At 44.1% G+C, this 15,686-nt stretch overlaps 1 protein-coding gene across 7 annotated transcripts in view; it reads left to right on the top strand.

Annotated features, from left to right (window-relative positions):
* LOC105495194 (receptor tyrosine kinase like orphan receptor 1) overlaps positions 1 to 15,686 on the top strand; it is a 410,216-nt gene that overhangs the window by 143,596 nt on the left and 250,934 nt on the right. For 2 of the 7 annotated variants that reach the window (XM_011764487.3, XM_011764486.3), the window contains exons 1-2: positions 8,578 to 9,075; positions 12,375 to 12,477. The exons of 1 other annotated variant lie outside the window; for it this stretch is intronic. Coding sequence is in view for 1 of the 6 variants with exons in the window: in XM_011764483.3 (XP_011762785.1) it covers positions 9,036 to 9,075 (40 nt within the window). In the remaining 5 variants the exon portion in view is untranslated. Of the gene's footprint in view, positions 1 to 8,575; positions 9,076 to 12,374; positions 12,478 to 13,553; positions 13,718 to 15,686 lie in introns of those variants that run through there. 4 more of the 7 variants (XM_011764484.3, XM_011764485.3, XM_011764483.3 and 1 more) reach the window with 4 other exon arrangements.

The raw sequence follows: 15,686 nt of genomic DNA, 5'->3' as shown, positions 1-15,686 counted from the left end.
ATTTCAAGTACAGACCCACAGGGCTGTGATGACTTCAAGAATGATCAAGTGTGGCCCAGCCTAGGAAAGTGAAGGGATGGGAACCCTGCGTGCCTGGTTTGTGGTGTGGCTTCACTTCCTAGCGGAGAGGGAGGCAGAAGGACAGAGAAAGTAGCAGGCTGCAGGGTGCTGCTGAGTTCAGGCTGTGGCCGTCCCCAGTATTTCAGCTCATGCCAGCAATCAGAAGACCTCCAGAAAGAAGAGGCGGGAGCTGTTACGCAAATCTGAGAACCTGTAAGTCGAGGTAGGAAGAAGACAGTTCAAATCCCTTTGGATGACTCTTGGGCTTTCTAAAGTCTGATCCCAATTTATCTTTCCAGATCATTCTATTAACCTGGCCAAACACCAAATCTTTTGTGTACACACATGACCCTTAGAATCCTCTTCTCTGTTTGGCAAACTCTAAACCCTCCTTCAAGAACCAGTTCAGAAGTGATCAGTGTAATCAGCCATTTAAAAAAATTGGTTTAAATCTGTACCCCTCCACCCCTATTTCTGCTTCATCTCTCCCCAAGGCAGAATCAGTCTCTCTTCTCTGTTGCTTCCATGTGACTTGGCCGATGGACGCTGTTAGAATTGACGCTCACAGCTTGGGGGAGCAGATGGGGTCTGGGAGAGGCTCCTGAGTTCACTGGCACAGGATCATACAAGACAACAAGTGTGAAAGTCATTTGTTAATTGCAAAGCACTGTACCAGTGTGTTCATAGCTACCCTTTATTGAATACATCGTTGTGCTTGGTATGTTCTCATCAAATCCTCACAAAAACCATTTGAAGGTAGGTATTATAGTTGTCTTCCTTTTAAAGATACGAAAACTGAGTCTCTAAGAGGTTAAGAAGTGGGCTGCCCGTGGCCACATTAAATAGTAAGTGGCAAAGTTACATTAAACCGAGTTCTGACTCCACCATCTCAACCCATGTCACCATTTTGCTGGGCCTGTGAGCAATGCAGACGTGAGGGAGACATGGTCTTTGCTGTCAAAGCTTCTAATCCGGGCTGGAGGTAAGTCACTGCCAGCTGGTGTACAGCCTAAGGTGGGATACAGGCTCTAAGAAGGGTGCACATAGAAAGTGTTTGGAGAGCAATAAAGAGGCTTTGTGGAGACAGCTTTCCTTCCCTGCACCTTGAGGAGTGGGCAGGGTTTTTATAGCAGACTTAGAGAAGAGGGAATGGCAGAAACTACATGAATAAAGGCTTAGGGGGGTGCAAGAAGACTGCAGCAGAGAGAAGGGTATGAGACTAAGGCTCTCTTAGTTACAGGACTGTTACCAAGGACTTAGAGCCCATAACATCTCCCACCCTCTGCCCCCCATCCTTGGTCTTCTATGATGGGAGACAGTTGCTAGCCTGCATGTAGGGATAGCTATGCTTATACAGAGGTTCTCACATGGAGTAGTACGGCTTCCCTGGGTTTGGAAGCATGTTTGATTTTGCCACAAAAATTGACAGGGGGTCAGGTGGGGTGGATGCGTGTGAAGCCAGGGTGGTGTGCTACAATTGGCACTTGGTGCTCCCTGAGCCAAATATACTAAATATATTGTAATGGATGCGTCAGTCCTGCCAGGGAATAATTCTCCCACTCCGGAGACCAGCATCTCCTGTGTGGGATCCCCCATCTACAGGTATACATGTAAACTTTCCCCTGGGCCACTGCAGTGTCCCTCTGGGAAACATGAATCTGTTCCTGGCACCTCTCTAAACACTCTAGAATGGTTCAGTTGTTTTATCCCTATACATACTTGACCTTCAGAACCTGCTATTTATGCTACTCCCAAAGCTTATAACTGAAAACAAACATTTCTACCCTATTTTTCTTCCCTTGAAATATCCTCTGGCTCTGAGGTCATTTAAGGAATAGGCAGCCCTTGCAGATTTTTGCAAGCTTCCTCTTAGCATGAACAATCACTGCAAAATGATCCATCTGATCTGGCTACCGTTGTGGAAGGGAAGAGTATAAAAAGAGCATTCATTGGGCCAGGCGCCTTCTCAAGAAGGGCTCATCAAGGTGGAAAACCAAGTGGCACATACTTGTGGAGAAAGTTTGAACGGAGGAGGGGTTAAGGGAGTGGTAGGGATTGAGGAAAAGCCTAATAACATGGTAATAGGAGATAACAGACTACAAAACCCCTGTGAAACCAGGAATAAAAGAGCCCCATGCTTCACAAATACAAGAATGAATGGGTTTCATGTTTAATGTAAATACACCTGCCATTTGTTCTCTGAAGCACTGGTTACAGGTTTTGAGATAAAATAGAGTTTTGAACATTGTGCCAGTGTAATTTGCCTTTGCCCAGGCATAGACTGTACACTTTGTTCCTGAACAGTCCCTAGAGACAAAACAGTGCTCTGATCAGCTCAAAGGTCTCACCTCCTGATGTGAGACCTCTGCTTCCACCTGGCCTGCATCTGAAACTCCTTGGCCATTGACAGAGTAGGGGGAAGGGAGGCAGTGGCCCAGGGTGCCAGTGATCTCATGGCCAAAGTGGATCATTTTACTCTCTTGCCTTGAAGTTACCCACTGCATTAAGGGTAAAGAGCAAAACCCTCAATTTCTCCTATAAAGCCCCAGCCTACTTTTGCTCAAGTCTCACTATCTTTCTCTGCAGTTGCTCAGGCCTGCTTTCAGTTCCTATGCTGTTACTGTGCAGGGTCCAGCCTCAGGGCCTTTGCTGTTCTCTGTGTGTGAGCCCTTCTCCCTTCCCCTTCAGCTTTCAATTCTTCTTTCGTTAAAGTCGACATTACATATTATTTCTTTAGGGACGCTTTGCCTGAACCCAGCCTCACAGCAGAAGACATCAGATGACCTCTTACATTGGTCATTGTGCACCATACTTTCCCTGTGGCTCCTCTCCCAGTTTATAATTACACATTTGTGTGATTACCTGATGAATGTCTCCTCTTCCACTGGACTGTGAGTTCCATGAGGGTAATTTTGGCCTCAGTCTAAGCCTGACACCTGGCGGGTACTCAACAGGTATTTGTTTAAGAAATTAATTATTAAATTTATCACAGATACATCAGATGATGCAAATAAGCAAACAGGAAGAAAAAAAGCAATTGCAATTCTACAACCGAAGAAAAACTACTTTTCATTTTTGGGCATATACTTCTTAAATTTTTTTTTTCTATTCTATAAAATAATACGATTTTCCCTTAATTGTATGGTAAACAGGATTAGGCATCCACTAAATTTAATTTGCCATGATTTTATTCAACCAATCCCCTATTGCTAGACTCAAATCAGATTGTATGATCTATTGTTTCATGGACATTGACGCAAAATTTAAAAATTAAATCGTTTTTGCATCTCAATCAGCATTTTACTTTATCCAAAAGGAGTATATGATGAGAAATCAAGAGTGACTGTCCAGGAAAATGGAGATGTGGCGGATGGAGCTGCAGACCACATGGGGAGAGCCCTGGTCCCAGGAAATGGCTGTGGTTGGTAGAGGGGAAAGTGTGGGGCAGTTGAGGAGTTGCCACCTGACCCTGGTGGAGGCAAACGTTGTTTTGTGGAAAGCACATGGCATAATGGCAGGGCCTCTGCAGGCTCAGTGATGTGGGTGAGCAAAATGGCTGCCTTGGGATTGATTATCTGGGAGCTTCTGAAGGCAGTAGGGTGGTGATCAATTTCTTAATGCTGCTCTCCCATCCTAGTGATGGGGAGAGAGGATGAGAAAGCCAGCTCTGGGGAGACAACTGTTGTTCCAAAGTGAGGCGTCACCACCACCTGCCATCTCGCAGACTCTTGTCTAGTGCCCCCTTGAGGCCATCCTTGTTGTTAGCCCTGACTCGGGTGCCCTGGCACCTGCTGTAAACCAAGCTAGACCCAGATTGCGTTTGGGTGCCTGGAACAGGAAGAAGTTTTAGGAATTTACGTTAGAGATTCACCATGTTGTACTTTCTGCCAAAGCATCCCTCCCTGAGTCAGAATAGTGGAAGGCCGACTGTATTCCACGCACACCACTCACTGAATGCTTGTTATGAGTAGCACATCATATGACAGGAATCTCACAACAAAGCAATGAGGTAGTTACCACTATGATCTCCACCTTATAGATGAAGTACATGAGACTTGGAAAGCGTCAAAACCAGAATTTGAACGCAGGTCTGTCTGAGCCCAGATGCTTTGCTTTTTAAACCACTCTTTATGAAGAATCTCAGTAGGTTCTTAAGAATGGGGTGTGATACTCTCTAGAGCGTTTGTGACCCAACACTGTGAATTGAAACAAGGCAAGCTCTGTGCTCCCATTTGGGGAAAGTTAATATTTCACATGCTCTCGAGAATTTAGGAGCTTGGTAAAAACTTACTATTAAACAGGGCTTTTCTTTAATTCCTTTTGTTTAAAGATTTTCTTGTGAAACACTCTATGTACTGTGCCTCCCTCTGAGACGTCAGTGGTGCCAGAGACCGTTAGGGAGTTTGTGTAAATAGAGAGAGGGCCAAATGCTGCCCACACAAGTAGTGAGGCATGAGGCTGAGTGTGTGGAACAGTTCCATAGCTAGCCCTAGGCTCTGAGGAGTGTCCTGAGACCTCATCTGGGTCTCAAAATCAGTGGGCAGTGTTGTGTCTGGGAGACAATGACCAGCGTGAGGAAATATCTTTAACCATTTATCTTTTTAAAAAGATAAGTTTGCTAAGCAAATAAAACCAGTTAGCCTTGAAAGTTCAGTATTAATGAATGCTAATGCATATCTTGATGATTTTTTTAAAAACTGACAAGTCTTACAAAAGACAGGAATATCTAGAGGGTAAATAACAGGACCAAAATGCTTTGAAACATCTTTGAAATGATGGTTCAATGCACAGGGTCAAAGGGTAGGACTGGTTCTCTTCAAACATTTTTAAAAAATGCCTCATTTTTATTTAACATTGTTTTGGGAAGGAGTGCATTATATTGACACATTGAGAAAAAAATTCCTTTTTGTTTTTCTAAAACTAATAGGAGCTTAGGCATTATGATTAAGGACCAAAAAGAGCCAATGCCGATGAATGCCCTCTTTCTTCAGCTGTAAAATTTAATAGCCGCCACCGAGAGGTTTTTCTTTTAATCAGCAAAAAATTTATTTTGTCCTTGACATTTTATGCCAAAAATCAGCCCAGAGAATGTGTTTTATAGCCTGGGCTGAACTGCCCTAAAGGTAGAGTTTTCCTATGAGCAGTGTTCATTGAATTGGCTTTTTTTGCACTAGATAACTATATTAATTTATTAGATAATCTTTTTATTTTTTCAGCAAGATAGAGGAAACTTACACAGAGACAGCAGAGCATAATGGGTAAGCATCTTGGTTCTTTTGGAAGATGAGATATTGGGTTCCATTGGCCTCGCTACTTCCTATCTCTCTGTCTTTGAGTAAATTACTCTTCCAGAGCCCGTTTCTTCGTTCAATTGGGGATCATAATAGTGCCGCCGTCATCATGCTGTAATGATTAATGCGCCTAAAGCATTTAGCACAGCTGTCAGCACTTATTGAGTATTGACTAAATATTAGTGATGCACGGTGATCTATAACTTAAAACTTCGTCTCGGAATATGAAACTTCTTATGATCTGATACTAATAGGAATCAGCAGAAAATAAGGTGGTTCAACTATCCAGGAAAACTACCAAATATCTGCTTAGCAGAGGCAAAATAAATGTAGCTTAAATGCAGCTGAAAATGCTAAAAGCTGCTTTTGTTTCTCACATTATAGAAATGCAGTTATTTTTATTAAAAGTGATGGGAAATCCATCTGAAATCTCCTGTCTTTCTTTTATCTGTTTGTAAAAATAGCTCAGTAAACCCATAAATGCCGAGACCCTCTTCAGTGTGAGGAACATTGTTGGGCGAGATGGGGAGTTCAAAGAAATATCAGATGCAATCCCTGCTTTGGTGGAATTTTTGTGTAATTTGGCAAATTAAATGGAAAAAAATTAAACAACAAAATAGCACCTATCTGCCAAATAAGTGAGGAAGGAAAGACCTCGGGCTGAAGCACTGGTAATAGGGATTTATTTGAGCTGGTTCTTCAAAGGATGGGTAAGGAAAGAATAGCAGGAAAGCCTCTCATAGGTATGGTTTAATGGCAAGAGCGAAGTCAGTGTAGTGGCAAAGAACAAGGCAGGAGGGTGGAGTGGTTAGCAAGTGAAGGCTCATTAACGCTTAAGGCTACCTTTGAACCAGAAGTGTCTGTCTGACTGGATTCAGGAGGCCTGTCCATCACGCCATTCTCCACCACCATGATTCATTACTCCAGAGTCTCTTATCTTCAAATCAAAAGCAAGACGAGAGGCAGATACAGATATGAGGAAGTGCTTTGCTTTTCGCTACTCTGCCAAACATAGTTTACATACCAACACTGATAATCTGTCAGCCCACCTCTCCTGGACACTTAATCATTTCCCTGGAATCCACTGGAATAATTTTTTTATGCATTACAAAGTATGCTTCAGACTGTCTGTTTCTTAAGATAAGTTTGCATTCCTTCAGCCAAGTGGCATTCCCACAAAGCCCCAAGGTGGCCCGTGTTACACATTCCTTCTCACAGCCAAAGTGGTCAATTAGGAAGGCAGCTACCTTCATGGCCTGTTAGTAAGGATGTTGGACACTTGTTGGGCATTTACTCTGTGCGAGACACTGTTCCCAGTGCTTTACATGTCCAAATTCATTTAACTCTCCAGAAGAGGGAGCAGTAGGAGAGAAGGGTGATGAACAGACCCTACAAACGGACTAACTTCTTAAATAAGGAACCAGCAATTAGTTCTAAAAATGTTTATGTAGTGCTTACTGCGTGCCAGACACCGTGATTAAAGGACAATCGAAGTAACTCAGGAATCACCTCTGAACTGCCAGTATGGGTGTTTTATCACCTTCCATGTTCTGTGTTGATGGTTTATTGAACACATTTTTAGTTTTTCAGGGCAGTGCTTATGAAATTCAGTGTGCATTTGGATCACCTGGGGATCATGTTAAAATGCAGATTCTGATTTGAAAGTGCTGTAGTGGAGCCTGCGAGTTTGCATTTCTAACAAGCTCGTAGGGGGTGGCAGCGCTGCATGTCCAGGTGACCTCTTGAAGTAGCAAGATCTTAGAGAACCAAGTAAATGGCAGAGGAAATACAAGCAGGATAAGACAGGAACATATTGTCACTTTCACACCAGAAGAGGCAGCAGGCCTGGATTTGGCCCCAGGCCCCAGTTCAACATAATCATTATGATTGTTGTCGCTACCACATGCACCAAAGGAATCTAAGAGCTTGGAACCTCAAGGCCCAATGGCACAGTTTACTACGCTAACACACCTTAAAGTTAAAGGAAGCATGTACGCTCTCCTAGGAACATGACAGATAAGGTGCAACAGAGAAAGCGGGGTGGGGCGGGTGGGGTGGGGGGCTAGAAGTCAGAAAACCTGTGTTCTCATCAGGGTTCATTTACAGACTTGCTATGTGACCTAGTTTAATCACAGAGCCTTTCAGTGTCCCAATATCCTCATCTGCAAAACAGACAGGTAACATCTGCTCTGCCCACCCAGGACTGCAGAAGTGAGAGAGGATGCACAAAAGCTTATGGAAAAACCAAAGAAGCACTGCAAATGTGCATTTTTATAATTAAAAATACAGAGTCTTCAGCAGTAGGCAGATAACGGGGTATCTCAGGAGCTCCCACTTTGGTTTATGTCTCTCTGAGGGCTTGTTATGCTTCTCAGCCTATTCTGTATTCAGGAGATTCATAGAGCTTCGGGGGAAACTGGCTTCGTGCTATTTCAGAGCAGCCCACTTCAGCCTCTTCTTCACCAATAGAAACCCTAGACTATCACAGCTTGTCCTTCTTGCACTGAACCCATTAAGAATAAAGGAAGTCTCTGGGCTGGGGAGTGGAAGGGAGGGACGTAACATTTACTGAGTATTTTATGTGAGTTATTTTACTTTTTTTCTTTTCTTTTTTTTTTTTTTTTTTGAGACGGAGTCTTGCTCTGTCGCCCAGGCTGGGGTGCAGTGGCCGGATCTCAGCTCACTGCAAGCTCCGCCTCCCGGGTTTACGTCATTCTCCTGCCTCAGCCTCCGGAGTAGCTGGGACTACAGGCGCCCGCCACCTCGTCCGGCTAGTTTTTTGTATTTTTTAGTAGAGACGGGGTTTCACCGTGTTAGCCAGGATGGTCTCGATCTCCTGACCTCATGATCCGCCCGTCTTGGCTTCCCAAAGTGCTGGGATTACAGGCTTGAGCCACCGCACCCGACCGAGTTATTTTACTTAACCTTCACAACACTCCTAGGAGGAAGGTAGTTTGAATTATGAAATTGTTCCAGTTTCATGGATGAGGCACCTAAAGCTCAGACAGGCTCACTTGCCTGGGGTTTGGTTTTGTTTCTCTTTGTAAAAGGTAAGTCTTAGGCCGGGCGCGGTGGCTCAAGCCTGTAATCCCAGCACTTTGGGAGGCCGAGATGGGCGGATCACGAGGTCAGGAGATCGAGACCATCCTGGCTAACACGTCCAAACCCCGTCTCTACTAAAAAAAAAAAATACAAAAAACTAGCCAGGCGACGTGGCGGGCGCCTGTAGTCCCAGCTACTCGGAAGGCTGAGGCAGGAGAATGGCGTGAACCCGGGAGGCGGAGCTTGTGGTGAGCTGAGATCCGGCCACTGCACTCCAGCCTGGGCGACAGAGCCAGACTCTGTCTCAAAAAAAAAAAAAAAAAGAAAGGTAAATCTTTTCAATTTAGTAGCTCAAAACACACGATTCTTTCCTTTTCATAAGACTATAAAGTTAGCAGCCTCTGGTATCTGCTTAACAGTTCACTTTGTGCAGGTTATTCCAGAGGTAGATAGCATGGGTTTAGGTCTAAGCCAAAAATTTTGTGCCAAACACCCATCTCTTTGCAACGGAATTGGAGTATTGTTTCAGAATTCTTTGAATTCTTAGTTTGCAGAATCTCATAAAGAGTTCTACAGCTCACTTTTCCTAGAAATAGAGGAGAGCAGCAACTGAAGACAGCAGGCTTTTTCTTTTTAGTATTGATGATGATGATGATGATGGGCTTTAACACAGATTATCCAGGTAATCCTCGTGTAGTCCTGTGATGTTGATGGTTTTGTTACCCATATTTTAGAGAAGAGGAAACTGGAGACTTAGAGAGTTAAGAGACTTATACAGAGCCTCAGTACTCCCAAGCATTTAGGACTAAGTGGACTTTAGTCCTGGTTATTCCAGCTCCAACTCTGAGGCTTGTTTCCATATTCCCCTGTATCACATATATTAACCAGTGTTAGTGACCATCCGGCTAAGAAATTAGCAGTGGCTCTCAGTGGAAAAGAGCTACTTGATTCTAATGATAATAATAATGAAAACAACTGCCAGCTTCCTCTGCTGTTGGTAGGGCCTCCTGGGTTGGTCCTGTCACATCCCATCATGTCACGGGGCATGTGAGATCACGGGGCCGAAATAACCCTGGGCGACTAATGTAAAACAGATTGCATGTGACACCTGCCCTTGGGCTTCCCAGCGTGGCGCTTCAGCCCCTCTTGGCTCAAAGAGCATTTAATATACCCGCAGAGTGCTGGGTTCCCCTGAGAAACCTCCTGCAGACAGTGTAACTCTGGAACAGGATCCTAGGCTGTGTGGAATCTTGAAAAGTTGAATGACATTAGAGACACAAGGTCCTGTTGGTTTGGGCTGGTTACTCAATGTCTCTGAGTCTCAGTTTTTCACCTGGAAGTGGGAATAAGGATAGTACTCCGTTCTTTGAGTTGTGAGGATTAATTGAGCCAGTGGTGCCAGATCCACAGTAGGTACTCAGGCAAAGAGGATCATTGTAGCTTACTTTCTTCTGGATTACATCATCCTTAATTTTTCTCTTTCCCTCTCCTCTCAGAAGTCATCATGAATTCTGACACTTCTAAATTATGCCTTAAGCCTATCTATATTAGGCTATTACTACCTTAGTCTAAATCAGCTTCACCTCTAGCCTAGATTACTATACTAGCTTCTTACCTGGTCTTCTGCTTGTACTCCTGCTTGACAGAGCATCTAGAGTGATCTTATTAAAATACAAACCAGATCATTCATTCACTTTTGTAAAACTCTTCAGTGGTTTCCAATTGCACTTTAAATCAATCTGTACCCCTTACCCTGCAAGCTGCCACCTGCTGTGGTCCCTGCCCACTTCCCCACCTCCACTGAATGCCCCTTGCTCCCCAGCTCACTGTGCCTCAGTCATGATGACCTTTTTCTTCCTTGGATGCGCCAAAACCAGTGGCCTGAGGACCTTTGTACGTGCTGTTTGTCCCCTTCGCCTGGCATGCTGTTCTCCAAGATCTTTGCATAGCTGGGAAGTTTGTAGCTCTAAACACGTGGTTCTTTCATTTTCATAAGACTATAAAGTTAGCAACCTCTGGTATCTGGTTAACAGTTCACTTTGTGCAGGTTATTCCAGGTGTAGATAGCACGGGTTTAGGTTGTCATTTAGAGAACCACCTGACGCCTCCGTAGAAACTCACCACATTCTCTCCCCCAGTGACTTTCTAACACATTACAGTGTTTTAATTTTCTTCATGTACTCAGTAGTACTTGAAGTTTTCTCATGTACTTGTTAACAGTTTTTCTGCACCCACTAGAAGGTATACTCTGGCCAGGGTTACAGCACTAGTTCCAAGCAGTGTCTGCCGTATAAGAGGCACTCAGCAAATATTGATTGATTGAATGAATACATGTTTTGTATTATATATTAAAAATAAGTAGAAATGAATTTTTAAAAATAAGAGGGAAGTCTTTCAATGTCTGTGTTCAAGCTGAGGTTTGGGATCCAGTGGCTGTGGACAGGCCTGATGGGAAGGGGTGGGTGGAGGAATCACTCATCTTCAGAGCACTGAGGTATGGTGAGAGACCATCTCATACAGCCTACCGCCTCCTGATACTTTGATTCACTTGTTCGGTTATTTGACAAGAGCTCGCTGTGTGCTGCTCTGTGTGCTGAACTCTGAGCTCATAGCAACTAACCATGAGAGACCTGGCTCTGCCTTTACCGAGCTTATAGTTTGACAGTGAAGACTGGCACTGAGGGCAAAAATTTTCCACTGAAACAAGTATTTAACAAGAGAGCAGCACAGGAGGGCCTGGGAGCATTTTGTAGAAGGCCCTGTTCTGGAGGATCGGGGAGGCATCTCTAGAGGAGTGACATCTAATCTGAATCTGGAGAACGCCTGACTCTGTCCACATTTTCTCATCAGCACTTGAGGAGGGTGGAGGGTTTTGCGGACTGGACCAGCAAAGGGGATACTTTTTTTTTTTTTTGGAATTCCTCCACCCAAATGGCACCTTTTTCTTTAAAAAAAAAAAAAAATAGAGTAGCCTATCTGGACTAGCAGCAATCCTGGGGGGATGTTGATATCCTCATTGTAGACAAGGAAGCTGTGGCTCATTCACACCACTAGTAATTGGTGGGTTAGGCTCATGTCTCCATGACTGAAAGCTCCATCGCTTTTCAGACAACTAGAGGTGCACCCACTCCATTGCAATCATGAGGAATTTAAGTTTCAGGACATTCCATCTTGCTTTTGTTTCCTCAACTACTAGACCTGTTGTGGATTTTTAGGAGTTAAAAAGTTGGCTGATGCTCTTTTCAATCCTAACAAAACGTCTCACTCTCTATAGTCCTTTGACATCCCCTGGCAAGTGAGAAACCAAAATGTAAGGGGGTCCCTTTTTTTTTTTTTTTCTGCCAGCCAGCCTAATGATTTGGCATGCTGGCAAGTGCGTGGTTTTGAACCATGAGGCTGCTCTGAGTACCTGCATCCTTGTCCTCATGCAAGTCACCAAAACCGTTTGTCAAATGGCCAATACCATCTTATGCAGGGAGTCGGGGAAATGCTCATGAAATTGATCTTGAAGCACTTGGCAATTGCAGGCTCCATAAGCATCCCGGGTAGGAGTAATTAACTTATTTTGGAGGATGGATTTACTTAGGAAAGCTCCAACTGCAATGAGGGTGGGCCCTTTTCCTGTTGCTCCTGGCATGTGCTCTTCTCCAAGTAACATTTGCAGCAGTCTGGGTGGTTTGTCTGCTTAGAGCCATCCAGAAAAGTTGGTGGGAAAAGCCAAGAGGCCATTGGCACTCAGAGACTGGGGTTGGCACCAGTCACAGTGAGAAGCATTACTTTTGTTAGCAACTTAGTCATTTTACAGCAGGCGTGGCAGAAGTGCCTCCCATGCAGACGCAAGACGCTAATGTGGTTATTAGGGTAAGAGGAGCAGATATGCCCAGTATCCCACAAAAGTCCCAAATTATAAGCATAGCACACCTTTCACTAATGTGGTAAGTCTTAGCTTATAGGCTTGCATCCTGAAAAACCTGCTCTCAGTCTCTCCTAGGTCATGTGCTGTGATGTTTGAATCCTAATTCTGCCATTACCAGCTGTGGGACTTTGTCATCACAAGACTGACTTCCCTATTCTCATCTGTAAAGTAAGGATGTTAATGGCATCTACCTACTAGAATTGTTTCAAGGCATAAATGGGTTAATACAAGTAAAGCTCTTAGAACAGTGTCTGGCACTTAGTGCTCAGTGAGTCCTTGGGATAACCCTCCGAGAGGCCAAGATCTGGGCTGTGCTGCCGACTGCTCTTTACCTCATCCTAACAATGAAAGGACACAGTGTGCCCTCCATCAGACCCTGTTACAAGCTGAAGCTCATAAAAGTCAGAGGGAGAGGTTTGGAAATTTAACCCAGCTGGGGCATCCCAGATGAAAAGGATTAGTATTTAAAGAGCCGTTACAGTTTATACTAGCAAACACACAAATAGGCAGATTGACACTTCCTGCCTCAGGGATATGGGGCTTCTACCCTTTCCAGACTCACAACCCGCTTTGCTGTGTGTTTTCTCTTTCTTCCCTTTTCTTGTTTAATATGATGTTTGCTTCCTTTGCCCATCAGTAAGCACTGAATATTGGACATCTATCCTGTAGAGGACTGGGATTGCTGGTGTGATAAGGGAAAGTCATGATTCCTGACCTTGGGGAATTTTGCAATGTTACAAGCAAACTGGGAAATATACACTTATGTGTGAGCACGTTTACCCTGGCCAAATTCCATTTATTCTTTCAATCCCATCTCAAATATCACCTCCCCTAGGAAGCTTTCCCAGAGTTCTCCTAGCACAGTTTCAGTTCTCTCTCTCTCTCTCTCTCTCTCTCTCTCTCTCTGTGTTGCTTTCATAAAACTTTGCCTTTTACCTTATTGAAGATGTGATAATCTGCTTGTCTGACTTATGTGTTAGATTAGGAGCCCCTTGAGGGCAGAGACCATGGAAAAGCAGCCTAGGGGGATGGTATAGTGTTCTTATTTATCTCCATAGCCTCTAGTCCTTGGGGATACAGTGTATGCTTATTGGTCAAAATGGTAAATACATGTAAATGGTAAATAATAAAATAATAGCTAACACTGAGTACCTCTTGAAAAGCAGTTCTTATTCCTTCTCTGCTATAATGGTAACTAACATTTACTAAAGGCTTTCTTTTGTTCAGTGTGCTTTTTCCTTCAGTAGGTCATGTGATCATCCTGCCTTAGGAGGAAGTATAGTTAACAGATTATAAATGGAGAGACAAGAGGCACATGGAAATTTTGGATAATTCCTGCTAGTATTCGGATCCAGCAATCTGGCCCAGAACCTAGTCTCTAAACAACTACATAGATCTGTCTCTCACTGTGAGTCTGTAGACAGTTTTAGGACTTAAAAAAAAATTATTATTATACTTTAAGTTCTGGGGTACATGTGCAGAACTTGCAGGTTTGTTACATAGGTGTACACATGCCGTGGTTGTTTGCTGCACCCATGAACCCATCATCTACATTAGGTATTTCTCCTAATGCCATCCCTGCTCTAGCCCCCCACCCCCTGACAGGCCCCGGTGTGTGATGTTCCCCTCCCTGTGTTCATGTGTTCTCATTGTGTAATGGGGTCTCCTCTCTCTTACTTTAAAGGCAGGGATTCTGGCTTATTGGACTCTGCTGTGAACTGACCAAAGTCTTTATCTGTTCAACAGTGGTCAGGTTCTTTCTAGTGGGTTTGGGAACCACATTTCCTCCCCAACAACCCAAGTTACAGTGAAAGCAAGTCATAGGCTAAATTCTTCACAAGTATAAGCATTTATTAGCCAGCAAGCATAAAAATCATCGTAAATCTCTTTTCTTTTTTTTTTTTTTTTTTTTTTTTTGAGACGGAGTCTCGCTCTGTCACCCCGGCTGGAGTGCAGTGGCCGGATCTCAGCTCACTGCAAGCTCCGCCTCCCGGGTTCACCCATTCTCCTGCCTCAGCCTCCCGAGTAGCTGGGACTACAGGCGCCCGCCACCTCGCCCGGCTAGTTTTTTGTATTTTTTAGTAGAGACGGGGTTTCACCGTATTAGCCAGGATGGTCTCGATCTCCTGACCTCGTGATCCACCCGTCTCGGCCTCCCAAAGTGCTGGGATTACAGGCTTGAGCCACCGCGCCCGGCCATTAAATCTCTTTTCTTTAGGCTCCAAATAATTCCTTCTTTCTATCTTTGAGGCCCATGCACCATTCTTGCATAAAAAATTCAGGATAAGACAAGCATAATATTCTGATATCAGGGTTGGCCAGTCTTCCAGCTGCATCAGGTGATAGACTTACTGAGTGGGACACACAGAACCTTACAGAATTTTGGACCTAGGTAGGACTCCTCTTGTTCGTGCTAGAGTGGAGATGCCCATGCGACGTTGTAAGCCCATCACACTTCCTGACCATCACTCACTTTATGAATGAAAAATTATTTCTAATGCCCCATATTAATCGATGCTCATTAATGACACCTCAAATGCAGATTTAGATAGCAATATATGAAGTGCTTATGGTTTCCTCCTTTATATTTGTACCAACTTCTTTTCACATGTGTGAATTCCTAATTAGGGTACTAGAAATGTGAATAACCATGCCAGGGATATAGGTCCCTATTTAGGCTACACAAACGTTAACTGTCCAACCCTCAGAGGTAGATTAAATTTAACTTAGAAACACGCATGTTCATCTCACTATCAGTACTCAGGAGCTTTAAAGTAAATCACAGAAGGCTGGGCATAGTGGCTCAGCTTATGCCTGTAATCCCAATACCTTGGGAGGCCAAGACAGGTGGATCAGTTGAGGTCAGGCGTTTGAGACCAGCCTGGTCAGCGTAGCAAAACCCCATCTCTACTAAAAAGACAAAAAAATTAGCTGGGCATGGTGGTGGGTGCCTGTAATCCCAGCTACTCTGGAGGCTGAGGCACGAGAATCGCTTGAACCTGGGAGGTGGAGGTTGCAATGAGCCGAGATGGCACTACCACACTCCAACCTGGGTGACAGAGTGAGACTCTGTCTCAAAACATAAAGTAAAATAAAGTAAATTACAGACAATATAACAGAGGTGCTCAGAGGTTGTGTGGAACAGTGGAAAGAGGCATAGCTCTGAGGTCAGACAGAAATCAGACAGAATGGGTTCAAATCCCAGCATCTCTGTGGCAGTGGGCCAGTGACCGCATCTCAGAACCTCGAGTACAGTAGTCTTCCTTTCTCCAAGGTTTTGCTTTCCAAGGTTTCAGTTACCCTCAGTCAACCGTGGTCCGAAAATATTAAATGAAAGATTCCAGAAATAAACAACTTCTAGGTTTAAATTACGTGCT

Source organism: Macaca nemestrina, chromosome 1 (genome assembly GCF_043159975.1).
Source record: "Macaca nemestrina isolate mMacNem1 chromosome 1, mMacNem.hap1, whole genome shotgun sequence".
NCBI classification, from domain to species: Eukaryota; Metazoa; Chordata; class Mammalia; order Primates; family Cercopithecidae; genus Macaca; species Macaca nemestrina.
The sequence above is the reverse complement of the archived record's forward strand: the minus strand, read 5'-3'. Positions and strand labels throughout refer to the sequence as shown.